This window comes from Natator depressus, chromosome 3 (genome assembly GCF_965152275.1).
Source record: "Natator depressus isolate rNatDep1 chromosome 3, rNatDep2.hap1, whole genome shotgun sequence".
Classification (NCBI taxonomy): Eukaryota; Metazoa; Chordata; order Testudines; family Cheloniidae; genus Natator; species Natator depressus.
This window is the reverse complement of record NC_134236.1, coordinates 195871980-195884976: the sequence shown is the minus strand read 5'-3', so window position 1 is coordinate 195884976 and position 12997 is coordinate 195871980. Positions and strand designations below refer to the sequence as shown.

Genomic DNA, 12997 nt, shown 5'->3' with positions numbered 1-12997 from the left:
AGTCAACAGTGTGCCCTTGTTGCCAAGAAGGCCAATGGCATTTTGGGATGTATAAGTAGGGGCATAGCGAGCAGATCGAGGGACGTGATCGTTCCCCTCTATTCGACACTGGTGAGGCCTCATCTGGAGTACTGTGTCCAGTTTTGGGCCCCACACTACAAGAAGGATGTGGATAAATTGGAGAGAGTCCAACGAAGGGCAACAAAAATGATTAGGGGTCTAGAGCACATGACTTATGAGGAGAGGCTGAGGGAGCTGGGATTGTTTAGTCTACAGAAGAGAAGAATGAGGGGGGATTTGATAGCTGCTTTCAACTACCTGAAAGGGGGTTCCAAAGAGGATGGCTCTAGACTGTTCTCAATGGTAGCAGATGACAGAACGAGGAGTAATGGTCTCAAGTTGCAATGGGGGAGGTTTAGATTGGATATTAGGAAAAACTTTTTCACTAAGAGGGTGGTGAAACACTGGAATGCGTTACCTAGGGAGGTGGTAGAATCTCCTTCCTTAGAGGTTTTTAAGGTCAGGCTTGACAAAGCCCTGGCTGGGATGATTTAACTGGGAATTGGTCCTGCTTCGAGCAGGGGGTTGGACTAGATGACCTTCTGGGGTCCCTTCCAACCCTGATATTCTATGATTCTATGATTCTATGAAATCAGGGAGACATGGAGAACGACTCCATAGTTAAGAGTTAGATACAATGGAGGACAAACACCCCATTATTCAGGGAAGTAATTCAATTTAGGGTAAAATTTACCAAAGTGACTTCAAAATTTAACCCTCCGTATCCAAACACCATTATAACTATTTAGAGGACAATTTTCTTTGTAACATTTCAGTAAAATATTTACTACCTTTTTTAGAGGAAGCGTCTATTCCTTTTTTGGACTATCTTGTTTCCTCAAATTTCTGAGGGTTATTCTCATTAAAAATAATGCCATGATTTCCAATCTTCTCTCTCACTCCCCCATACTCTTGGATAACAGTAGAGACACACCACTTTCAACGTTTTAAAATTAGACACATTCTTGTCCTCCTTACTTGGGGTAACCTATGTTACACCAGAACTAGCCAATAGAGCTGTCGAGTTACATCAGCTACTTCTGCCTTCAGATGCTGCCAACCTGCCTCCCTAGCCGCACTGCTTAGAGACCATGGGGAACGAAGGAGACAAATAAGGTAGCAGGCAGTATGGGGGTTGGCTCCTGGGAGGGAGATTGAGGAGCAGACAGATGAGCCACATGAGAACGGCTTTGGAGAGCTATAGGTTAGCAGGGATGTATGCAGGGGTTGTGATGGGGAGATGGAGGGGGAGGGGGAGGGGGAGGGAGGGAGAGAGAGCATAAGACGACTTGTATGCAATCAGTGCATGGGGTGCAAGAGGCTGAGGGAAGCCCAGTGTCTGTGCATCACACTTTTGGTGTTTGAAGAATAAACTCTTCTTCTGACAGAGAAGCTGATGCCTACATGCAGAATCATGGGACCCCCGCTCACCCTAGGCATCCCCAAACAGCTGAACCAAAATCCCCTTCCCCTAAACCTCCCAATCACCCCCTCTAAGTTCCTTAGAGCATCAGACATCAGCACTACAGGAATTGAGGACCGGGAGGGGGGTTTGAAAGAGATGAGCAGACATGCAGAGGGGACATGAGGAGTCAGACTATGGGAGAAAGGAGGGCGGGTGGGGGAAGAATGGGGCTTGAGCTGGGAGATCCAGAGAGGGGAAAAAAGAAGACGACATCTCTTTGAAAAACTACCAGCAGCACAAATCCCTCCTTCCTCTTGTTCTATACTGGCTTTAAAGTAAGGGTCAAAGACGTAAAGCAGTGGATCCTGCTCCTTTCCCTGGCCTGGGTAAATGGCTGCTCCCTAGCAGAATCCCCCTTCTCTCCTTGGCATGGATAAGCAATGTTTTCTCTTAGCTTCCCCTTCTGCTTGGTTGGCAAGATGACTGCTTCCCGCTCCTGTTTCAATCCACTTTAAACATTTCTCAAGCACATGCAACTTTCTCCCTCAGCACAAAATGTTAGCTATTGAGAAAGCAAAAAACACCACCATACTTCTTCAGTAAATCACTTCAAGGGATCTAGTACAAACGTTGAACAAACAACCTCAAACATAAGTTTTATATTTTATTAACTTAACTACCTCCATTAACAATCAGCAGCAACAAACTTAACTCGAATTAGCTACTAAAACTCTTCACCATACTCTAAACTAGGCACTTCAATCACGGAACATCCATTACTCCTGGTTGGAATTAAAGGTTCCATGTTAAGTGTGGAGGTGGTGACTAGTAGCAGGTGGTATGTTTGTGTCATAATACAGAGCAAAAGTCACTGTTACATGCTGAAAGGGCTGGTAAGGACTTGAGACATTGATTTCCTGCCCTTATTATGCTTTTATTGATGTCACATGGACTTGAGCAACCTTGAGTGATTTGCAGTTAAATATTTTGTTTGGAGAGGATAAATTATATGCATGTAATTTTTAAAGAGAAATATCTTGCATGCAAAATTAGGACAAATGGAAAATTTGCTATATCATGAATTCTACTGAACTGTCTTGTTTGCTCTTGCAAAACTTGCCTTATGAACTCCATACACGGCAATTTTATTAGTGTCAAACACCTTGGTGTGCGAGGCTGCTCTCTAGAACAGGACTGTTCTCATGTTTGGGGGCTGAGCTCCAGGCAGGACTGGCTACTCACTAATGTAATGCTCTCCTCCTATGTAAAGTAGACATTTAGGTAAAATTTTCAAAATTACTTATGTGACTTTAGTAGCACCTTCATAGCCTAAGTCCCATTTTCAAAAATGATTTAGGAGCCTAAGTCACTTTGGAATCTTTAAAAATTTTATCCTACATTTTTGGCACAAACATCATAGTGTACACAATAAGTTAATTAACAAACTGAACACTTCATCTAAATTGATATTTAAAAATACGTTTAAACTAACTTTTTCAAGAACAAATTATTGCTATTTGTGTAATTACTGTTTAGAATATACTTACCCTGGATTATAAAGCATGACAGCTGAGAGGTTCTCACAAGATTTTGAAAGATCTGTCATAGATAAACTGAAGGAAGACAGTAGTCCACTCTAACGGAACACAGAATTAAAAGATCATCACTAGTATTAAAGAAACTCTGCTGTGCTTACAGAAATATCACTTTTTCTCCTTGACAAAATATGAACTATTTTGATGTGAAGCAACGCAAAAAATAATCTAAACCAGTGAATATTTAAACATATTAGAAACAAAAACTATTAAAAGATTTGAATTCCTCAGGTACTCACCTTTCTTTTTTCCCTCAGTTTGGCAGCTTCCTTGGGATGATTAAAGCGAAACATATTGGTTCTCCCAAGTAATATAACAGCACCTGGCAGGAAAAACACACACACAGGTTTATTGACAGCATACTGTACCAGGAGATGTCCAATAATTTCCTCAGTCATCTGACAAGAGCACTGACTTCTACAACATAAGACAAAAATGAAGAAGCATTATTCTAACAACTAAGGTTTGGGGTTTTTTAAAAAATGTTTAGATGGAGCTGGAGCTGCATTAATAGTTGTTGTAGTACATACCTTGTTCCTCCCTATTACTACTATAAAATACATAGATGTTATGTCTTCTACAAAATATAGACTAACCAAGTCTGGACTATTTTGTCCAAAAGAACAGAGGCAAGCAGTGGAGATGGCAGTAGGAGCTTTCTCACACTGCTTTACCTATGTATAACTCAAGGCCCATTTGGAGAGATCTCTTCTATGGTTAGAGGACAGTTCAGTCTCCAACCCATTTAATCGCTGGATTCCTTTCTGAAAGGTGCCAGTTATTGTCAAATGTAACCTGTCCACTACTCAACACAAATGAAAACACATGCCGAATGGCAATGACTTTCAATCACTAATGATCTGAGAGAGCTGAACCAGCTACTATACGTTCCGAAGACTCCATTACCCTGTCATCATCTGTACTCTCAGCCATTCATCCCTCCAACCAGAAACAGATAAACATTGATCCAAAGCTCTCCATTATCCAAAAGAGGGTCATCTGACTATGATACTGAAAATCTATTTCATGAACCAAAACCATGACTATCTCAAATTATTCAATAGCCCCCCATTATATTCAGATAGGTCAACATGTTCTGTGTTTAATCAATTACAGGTGACAAATAAAAATACATTTCTGGGCAACTACTGCCAGATTTGGAGGACATTAAAGCCAATTTTAATAATATTCTAATAATAACTGTGTTGTCAATGGTGTCTTACTGCTATAATGAAACAGAAACTCTTTTTAAATAGCCATAGATTTACCTGGTTTTATGGATGAAAAACTTGCCAGCACAGTCAGGCAAAGCTTGAGGAGAGGTGTCATATTTTACTTCAACAAGCCAAGTATGTTAGGATCAAATTTTGCGCTTAGATAGTAACGTTCCACTTGATTAAGAGAATCTGCCTTACTGAGAACACAAGTTGGTTTTTACTGTGATCACAATCTACACGGTCTTTAATAATCATGAATAAAAATCTGGAGTGAAGTTCTGGCCCCGGTGAAGTCAATGGCAAGACTCCCATTGACTTTGATGAGGTCAGCATTCCATTCCTGATATATAGGCAGCACCCCAAATGGCCCTACTGGAGTTTCCTGTTAGACTTGTGGTTATGGCATTTATTTCAGGTGATCTAGACTTCCTAATGTATATATACTGGTAATGAGAGCAGCAAGTCTATTGGTCAAAATAATTATACAACTAAAATGGAAAACTGACATCTTCAGATGTGAGCAATTTTGCTAATTTGCAAAAGTTTCTTTCCAGTGTAGTGCGAGATCTTTAATATTTTGTCTGAATACTTAGAAGAGCATGAGTATCAATTGGTATAGTCTCCACTGATTCTTAAAGTAAGCATTCATGTTTGTTTCCGATTGTAAGTTATTGTGTATATTGTATATAATGTGGATGCCATCTTGTTCCATGGCCTCCCTTCCTTTTTGTTCTACTTTGAACAAAACTTTGCCAAAAAAAAGTTTTAATAATGTATTTGTAGATATTATTTGTACGTTGGTAATGCCTGCAGATTCTCCTTATGCTCGGTACTTTGCACACGCAGAAGTGCTTTATAACCTAAATAAATCTGGCAGACAAAGGGCATGAGAAAGGGGGTGTTATCCCCATTTTTCCAATTTGGAACAGAGGCACAGCGTGCCTGAGACACATGCGGTGGGGAAGGTTACACGGGAAGCCTCCGGCAGAACTGGACATTAAACCTAGATCTCCTGAGCGCTAGTCTAAGGACCTAAACAGAAGATCATCATTTATTCGTGGCCAGTACAACTGTTTACTGCAGTGGCTTTGTTTCTGGAGTTGCTGTCCTAAATCATCAATTTGCTTTTGACAATATTCAAAGATTATTTACAGGCAATATTTTAATAGCAAACGGCAAGAATACAGTTTAATTTTGGCACAGCAGTCTTCTTAAAATATTTGTCAGACAACTGTCTTCTTGAAATGGTTGATGAGGGATGAATTTAAATACCTGGGGCATGTAGTGTGCTCTCAATTCATTATGGAAATCAATATAGAAAAAGCTTGCAAAATATAAACATCCTTTGCAGACGGCACCGAATGTTGGCATTATCACACAAAAAGGTGAAATCAAACATCCTTTGCTTTCAATTCTGGATTATATTAACAGTGCTATTGCATTTCATCCCAGTCTAATCTTAAAAAGATTTACTGTTCATGAAGGTTTGTGTTGCAAAGTCATCTCGATACCATCTCTGTAATTTATGTGATGTAGTTGGCCCTTCTGTCATGAAATGCATTGAGTATACTTTTTTATGAACGCACATTAAACAGATTCCTGCTGGTCATAACCACTATATCTTAAGTTGCAAAACTATTTCCATTCTACCACTATTTCATATGGATTATAATTTCCCCAAATATATTCCTTTTCATTCTTGGTCTCTGCTGGAAGGTTATTTTGATTAGTTTAAGAGGGTGGAGGGGGACTGATTTCAGTGAAACTCCTTAATCTATTTCAGAGTGAGTGTAAAAATCATTCACTGTAAAAACTTTAACCACCAAATGAAAACAACAAACAAGTCAACTGAAATTTCAGAATCAGTATGTAGATAAGCATTATTGTTTCTGCGAATCTGACAAAATGGTTTTAAAAATAAGTAGGAATGTTTTAAACTAAGTGATTACGCATACAAAGGAGGACACTCCATTGTTAGCTGCACATTTAGATTGTTATGTATCTAAGGTACTTACATGGCTCCCATCATTATAATATCTGAATGCCTCACAATCTTTAATGTATGTATCCCCACAAAACCCTTGTAAAGTAGAGGGAATGTTATTATTTCCATTTTACAGATGGGGATTTACATTTTACAAACTAACATTTTAGTATTATGCTTTCTATTACTTAAGCGTGATTATACAATTTTTATTCCAACTTGAGAGCACTTATTTAGGTTAGTATCAACATTAAAACAGAACAAAAAACATATTTAAGTCTAACCAAAGTTTGCACAATATTTGCTAAATAAGAGGTCACATTGTATAATCATGTAATATTGAGCAATGCAATTCCCCATCAGAATGTGAGCAAAGTGTACAGTTAACGTTGTCATGGAAACAACTGGATCTGCTATGGGTTGCATGATTTATTAATTTTTTTTATGTTAAGTATCTACATTCAGGAAGAGTGGGAGTAAGTGGCAAAGGAAAGGGTTTATCAGACAGCATCAATAGGCATGTTCCCTACCACTCGCGGAATTCTTATCTGGTAATGGAATTGATTTCTCCCCACTCGTATCCAGTTTCAACAGAAAAAAAAACATTTGGATGAAAATAAAATGTGCACGTTCCGCACATTGTATCACCACACATATCCCCACCATATTGAAAAAAAGTGTTGCCACCATTAAAGCTAACAGATGCATAGTGAGAATCTTCCTGGTTGTAAGGCAAAAGTTATTTTTAGTTGAATTCTTAAAAAAAAAAAAAAAAGGGAATTTTTTAAAGTAAAAATGTGATGGTAGTTTGGCCTAAATCTGGATCCAAATTGGATTTAGGCTGGGATTTATTCCAAATGGAAAACAGTTAAACATTTAAATATGGATTTAATGCTGCTGAAAATCTTGTAAAATGTTTTTATTAGGTGAAAATATTACAGTAATTACAGTATTACAAATATTACAGTTGTATTTAGACAAAAAGCACATTAACTAGAATTTACAAATGTTTGAAGTAATTTGGAGAAGGAAGTGATAATTATGTTCATTTATTCCGAGGGAAATTTAAACACTAACACATTTCTAAATAAATGGTAATTTACTAATGAAAGGACACATTTAAAAGTCTCAGCAGTAAATTACAAATAGCGAGAGCAGATATTTAAAGGTGCTGAGATTCCAGGTTGAGAAAGTAAACATTAATAATCAGTGGTAAGATATGTGTATTACAGAACAGCATGACAACTAGCTACCTCATGAGTTCTGCGGGGAGGGGTGTGTGCGCGCGCGTGTGTGTGTGCGCGCGCGTGTGTGTGTGCGAGAATAACTTTAGCACCCTTGTGGCCAAGATGGAGTCTGCTCTGCAGGCATCTCTGTCCAAGAAAAGGCATGCACAGGAATATAGCAGGGAAACTCCCTTCTACCCCAGGAACACCTCTTCCACACCCCTGGAGTAAATATACACCCACCTAGTAAAGGCAACTAGGCTGGCTCCTTCTTATTTCAGCTCCTTTGCAGTTAAATGCCTAGATGGATACAGAAGTAGCTACACTGCACCACGCCATCAGCAAGCGTTCAATGAACCACAGTTTGAGAATCATTGGCTTAAGCAAACAGCAGAAAATCCTGATGAAATAATTTTAACAAAGGAAAAATTCCTATACTGGGCAGCAAAACCTTATCTGATACAGTCACATGATTTCATTCAAATACTTCTGACAGCAATTCCAATCTGCCCCTTCTCATGTGGAATCAGCACAACTGAGGAGAGCCTCACTCTGCACAGTATACTAAAGGGCTCCTCCACAAATCCTAACTCTTTGTATGCAATGGCCACACTCACCCCAGTTGTGCTTGGGTTTGGGATATGCTCTGGCACTAAAATTTCACAAAGTCTACAACAGACCATGGCCAATACAAAGCTACAATAAAATGTTTAGATATTTTATTTCAGAGAAAAGACAGCTGCTTGCCAAAAACCTGGTTCAAACCAACAACCTCTATAACTTACCCAATGCAAAACCATGCAGCCCCTACATCAAATATTCCAGAGAAAGTAAAGGGGTCAAGAAAACTTAACTGTACTTGCAGTCTGCACCATAAGAAAAATTCCTTCTCATCCCCAAATGAATTTAATCACCTAAACCCTATAGGATGCCATCTTTCCATGGCAAAAACTGTGCCACCACATCTAACTGAATTGCCTATACCTAATCCCATTCACACAACCATCCTCCTACAACAGCAATTTTGGGGGAGTCTAGGAAGATGGGAAGGGGGATGCTTTTGTTGCTGGGATGGAGAAATCTGCTTCTAGCCCTTTGGAATGGTGACCCAACTGAATCAATGAGCAGGCTTGACAATCCCTAATCAAGCCAACTAGATTTCATCTCTTTCCCTAATCCTCATGAGAGGAACAATCACTACATAGGCTTGAGAGAGGGGAATGGAGTTCAAAATTTTAGCTCCTTCTAGGGCCCAGCTGAACTTTGCCCTATTTAAGGTGAGGCAGGCATTACACTGAAACGGAACTCCTTCACACCTCAGTTGTTAAAGTGCAGTTTGCCCTTTAATGTCAATACTTTTAGTCATAAGCATTAGTCAAAGTTAGGATTACATTTTTAGGTGCTTAAAATAAATTGAAAAATAAAAGTGCAAATAACCTTAAAAATATTAATGAAGGTGAACAGAAAGAGGCAGAGTGCTTCTTGTTCTTGCCAGTGATAAAGGCAGGCTACAATTTACCGTAGTTCTATGAACATATTCCCTGCATTGTTGCATTGATCCAAACAGTAGAGTGGTTGCAACAAGTGCTCCCCCCCACCTTCTTACCTTTTCTTCCCTCTTCTATGAATAACCCTCACTTACACTTCAATGGACTCACACCAAAATGTGTATCAGAATGCTTACCAGATTCTGGAACACTCCTAGGATTTACTGCCATAGCTGGAGTGTGTGTATGGCCATTAAAAGGAGGGAGCATGGAGATATTTTGAAACAAGCAACTAACTTTACAGAAGAAACCCAATGATTTCTTCAAGTTAAATGTTCTGAGTTCACAAAAATCACCAGAGGTGAATGAAATGGCAATACTGTAAATATGAAAGTCCTCATTCATATTTGGGTGACACTACAAATAATGAAAATTACCGAGCCTCATACAATTTGGGAAGCGTTGTACTCTGTGCTTCAGATGTCATCATCAGCATGCTGGGACAGGCTACTGCCAGTCAAGTAAAAGCAATTCCCCTCTTATGTTGCAATAAGTTGACAAATTTATGACATGGCTGCCAATGTTGAAGAACAGTTATTTACAGGAGTTCAGGAGAGAAAGTACTTCTATATGAAAATACTGATGTGCTTTCTGCCCAAATTAACGTTTGTTCAGTATGAGTGGGAAAGATCCATATATTAAGACTTCTTGTTTTCTTGTCCACTGACGCAGGACATGCTACTGGAGGAAAGGTCTCTGAAGCTTTCCAACAATCATTTCTTGACACTGGGTTGGATTGGCATGATTGTGCTGCTATCTGCACTGATGGTGCCCAAGCTAGGACAGGAAAACACAGTGACCTTGTGACTAGACTCGCATCTATTGCATCCCAAGCTATTTGAAAATTTTCAATTCACCACCAAGCTCTGGTGGCAAAGACAATACCAGTGGAACTAAAAGAGCTACTTGATGAGACTATACAAGTTATGAACTTTAATAAAGGGAAGCCCACCATGGGTTCTCCACTTGGGGGCTGCGACCCACAGAGGTGTCACAATCACCCAACGCTTCATGCATTGCTATATGAATGGGGGGTTCTGGGGTAGTCCTGGAATGGGAAAGGTTGAGAACTTCTGTTCGAGGTCAGTCTAAAAACTTGAGCTGGTGCAAAATGTATCCATTGGTGCCTCCCAATGGCAGCACAATGCACCTGTGCTCCATGATCTACACTGGCTGCCTCCTGGTTTCTCGATTAAATTTAAGGTTTTGTTTTTAAATCTACAAATGTCTTAAACAGCTTGTGATTTTCCTGTTTGGGACATCACCCCTCTCCTCATACCATTCTCCTACAGCTGCAGTCAGCAGAGGTGCTTGATCTGGATCACCATCTATTTAAAAGGGATTGGCAGGAGTGTATGTTCTCCATGAAGGGCCTGCAGGTCTGGAACAAACTCCCTCTGTCCAAAATAGTCCTGCTCTGTTGGCCTTTAGGGACTTGGGGGGGAGGGAGGGAAGGAGGGAGGAAGAGAGGGAGTAACAAACATGGACTAGCATTCCTTTTCATTATTATAGATATACGAACAATCTGACTTTTAACCTTTCATAGCCTTCTCTTCTTGTATAAAATCCGTAAATTCAAATATTTAACAACGAGTGTGAATTCATAACAATGGTTTAAACTTATTAAACATTCTCTTTCCATTATAATATTTCTCTAGTTCAACCAAAGAAACCTAAAATAAAGGCTCTACTGATTATTTTGGGTAGTGAGGGAGGAGGAATGGAACAGTAAAATTAAAGCTGAATTTAACAACTGTATCCTTATGATGCAAAGGCTTTTCACAGTTATCACCAGGGAGAAACAAAACACCATGAGAGAAAATATGTTTTTCTGAGCAAATACCTTGGTTTAGTTGGGTGGCCTCTGTAATCTGAATTCCATTCACAGAACACTGTGCTCCATTCAGTGGTATTAAATTCACTGTACCGCTGAGATTTTCAAACACACAGTGCTCACTTTCCAAATCAACGCCATGAAGAACTAAAACACCCCAGAGCAAAGAAAAGAGTTATTTTCCTAGCATTTAATAGGATTTTTTTTTCGTTGATTTTGGGTGCACATCACCAGGCATTTGAGTATGTATTAGTCACTTTACTCTGGACAATATTCTGTGTCTTCTCCACCAACCCATGTGGACATTTGATTTGCCTCTTTTTTGGTAGGGACAACTTTTCTTCTAATTCCACTGGACAATAATACCTTCCAGACAAATCGTAAGTTGGGGGAGCAATTATTTTTATCTGCATGAGTAACTTCGGGACAATTAAATTTAATCTGAAAATACAGGATGTTTATAATGTAGAATACTTAATACTTGTCTGCAATCACAGTTACTAAAGGATAGGTCAAGATAGAACAGAACCTCAGGTTTCCCATCCCCGTGCTTAATCCTCTAGACCACGTAGCTTTTTTCCTTCTCCCTCTCACTTCCCACGTGAATTTTCATGGAAAAATAGTTTCTGTTTTTCACCACAATCAGATAATCATACCCAATTTTGTCAAACATTTCAGAGTCCGGGACCCACTCTAATTTAATGTTTACAAACGCAAAGCCAGGCATATTTTGACCAAAGAAACTCATTATAAGTATTTGCCCAATTCTAATTTCTCAAATTATACCCAAAGGATATGATTTATCAGCAGAAACTACTATCAATGTCACTAGACATAACATGTGCCATGCAGTACTCCAGAATTAGCTCTCATTCCAACATGAAGAGAATATGCAGGTCAGTTTAAGTAGGCCTTGTCTCTATCAGCCTGGGGAGCTTCCAATACGACCATACAAAAATACCGTCAGCATGCCAACAGGTTAAGCAAATGATCGTGGTCTTGACTACAGCAGTTTACTACACAGAAAAGGACATTATCATCATAGGGCACTGTTTCAGTTTTACAATGACCAGGTTAACAATGCATCTCATGGTGCATGGATCTGAAGGTCTGCCAAAACCCACGAACTATTTTAAAAATTATACTATTAGATACTCTTTGAACCAAGTCCCACTGAATTATGATAATGAAAATCACTGTATTGAAATGCAGTTCTCTTGTGTATTTTGTTTTTTAAAAGAGTATTAATGTACATTCATAATCAGCAATATATATGAATATCAGTAACTAAAGAGGAGGGGAAATTTTAAACATGTTATATGTTTGGATGTTGGAAGAGAAATGGACATTACAAGGAAGGATGGATGTGAAAAATGCCTCAACTTTCTTACCAATATTCTGTTCTGTGGCAGCATCTTCTCTGCCGACATACGTTTGGCCCTCCTAGACGTGGAAAAAAAGCTATTTTTTTAACTCTTCAAAATAAGATTAAAAACGTATCCTATTACTCATCCCCACGAACACAGAACTTTGGATCAAAGTACTGTTTACACATAGTATTTTGATTATCTAGTAACAATTTAAAATTGCTTTATCAGACAATCTTTATTATAAAACATTGTTAGTTCAAATTTTACTTGGACTGAGCAAAACCACCTTGATGGTTCTTAGGCAATTAATCTATATTTGGATTTCAATTCAAGCTTTATAACAAGACGAATGAAAAACCACTAGAGCTCGCAAGAATGTCATACGTCTATCGTTGGTTAAAGAGTTGACCCTCAGGATAGACCTAGGCTCTAATTGATTCATATTTTAATTTGAACAAGTTATAGCCTTTTTACAGATGATGTCACAGTGCTGGAGAAATGTAATGATCATTTACTGTAGATTATAAATTAGTACTATAATTAAAGTTGTCCATTTAAAAAGCATGAGGCAGACAAAGACTGCGGAAGCACAGAAGTGTGTTTACCTTCAAGTGATACAAGATGATCCCAGTACTGAGAAGATCATCATCAATGCCAATGAGGTGAGGCAGTTCCGAATCTAGAACGACACCAATTCCTTCTTTCCTAAGGGCTAAGGTTTGTTCCTGCAATGACAAAATTTACTTTATTCTCAAAGCA

The 12997-nt window shown here is 38.8% G+C and overlaps 1 protein-coding gene across 6 annotated transcripts in view; it reads right to left on the bottom strand.

Annotated features, from left to right (window-relative positions):
* Positions 1-12997, bottom strand: part of KIF16B (kinesin family member 16B) — a 274972-nt gene that overhangs the window by 156738 nt on the left and 105237 nt on the right. For 5 of the 6 annotated variants that reach the window (XM_074949613.1, XM_074949614.1, XM_074949615.1 and 2 more), the window contains exons 13-17: positions 12844-12963; positions 12260-12311; positions 10878-11015; positions 3300-3382; positions 3013-3101 (exon numbers count right to left, since the gene is read on the bottom strand). In XM_074949613.1, the coding sequence (XP_074805714.1) occupies positions 3013-3101; positions 3300-3382; positions 10878-11015; positions 12260-12311; positions 12844-12963 (482 nt within the window). Of the gene's footprint in view, positions 1-3012; positions 3102-3299; positions 3383-10877; positions 11016-12259; positions 12312-12843; positions 12964-12997 lie in introns of those variants that run through there. The other variant, XM_074949618.1, reaches the window with a different exon arrangement.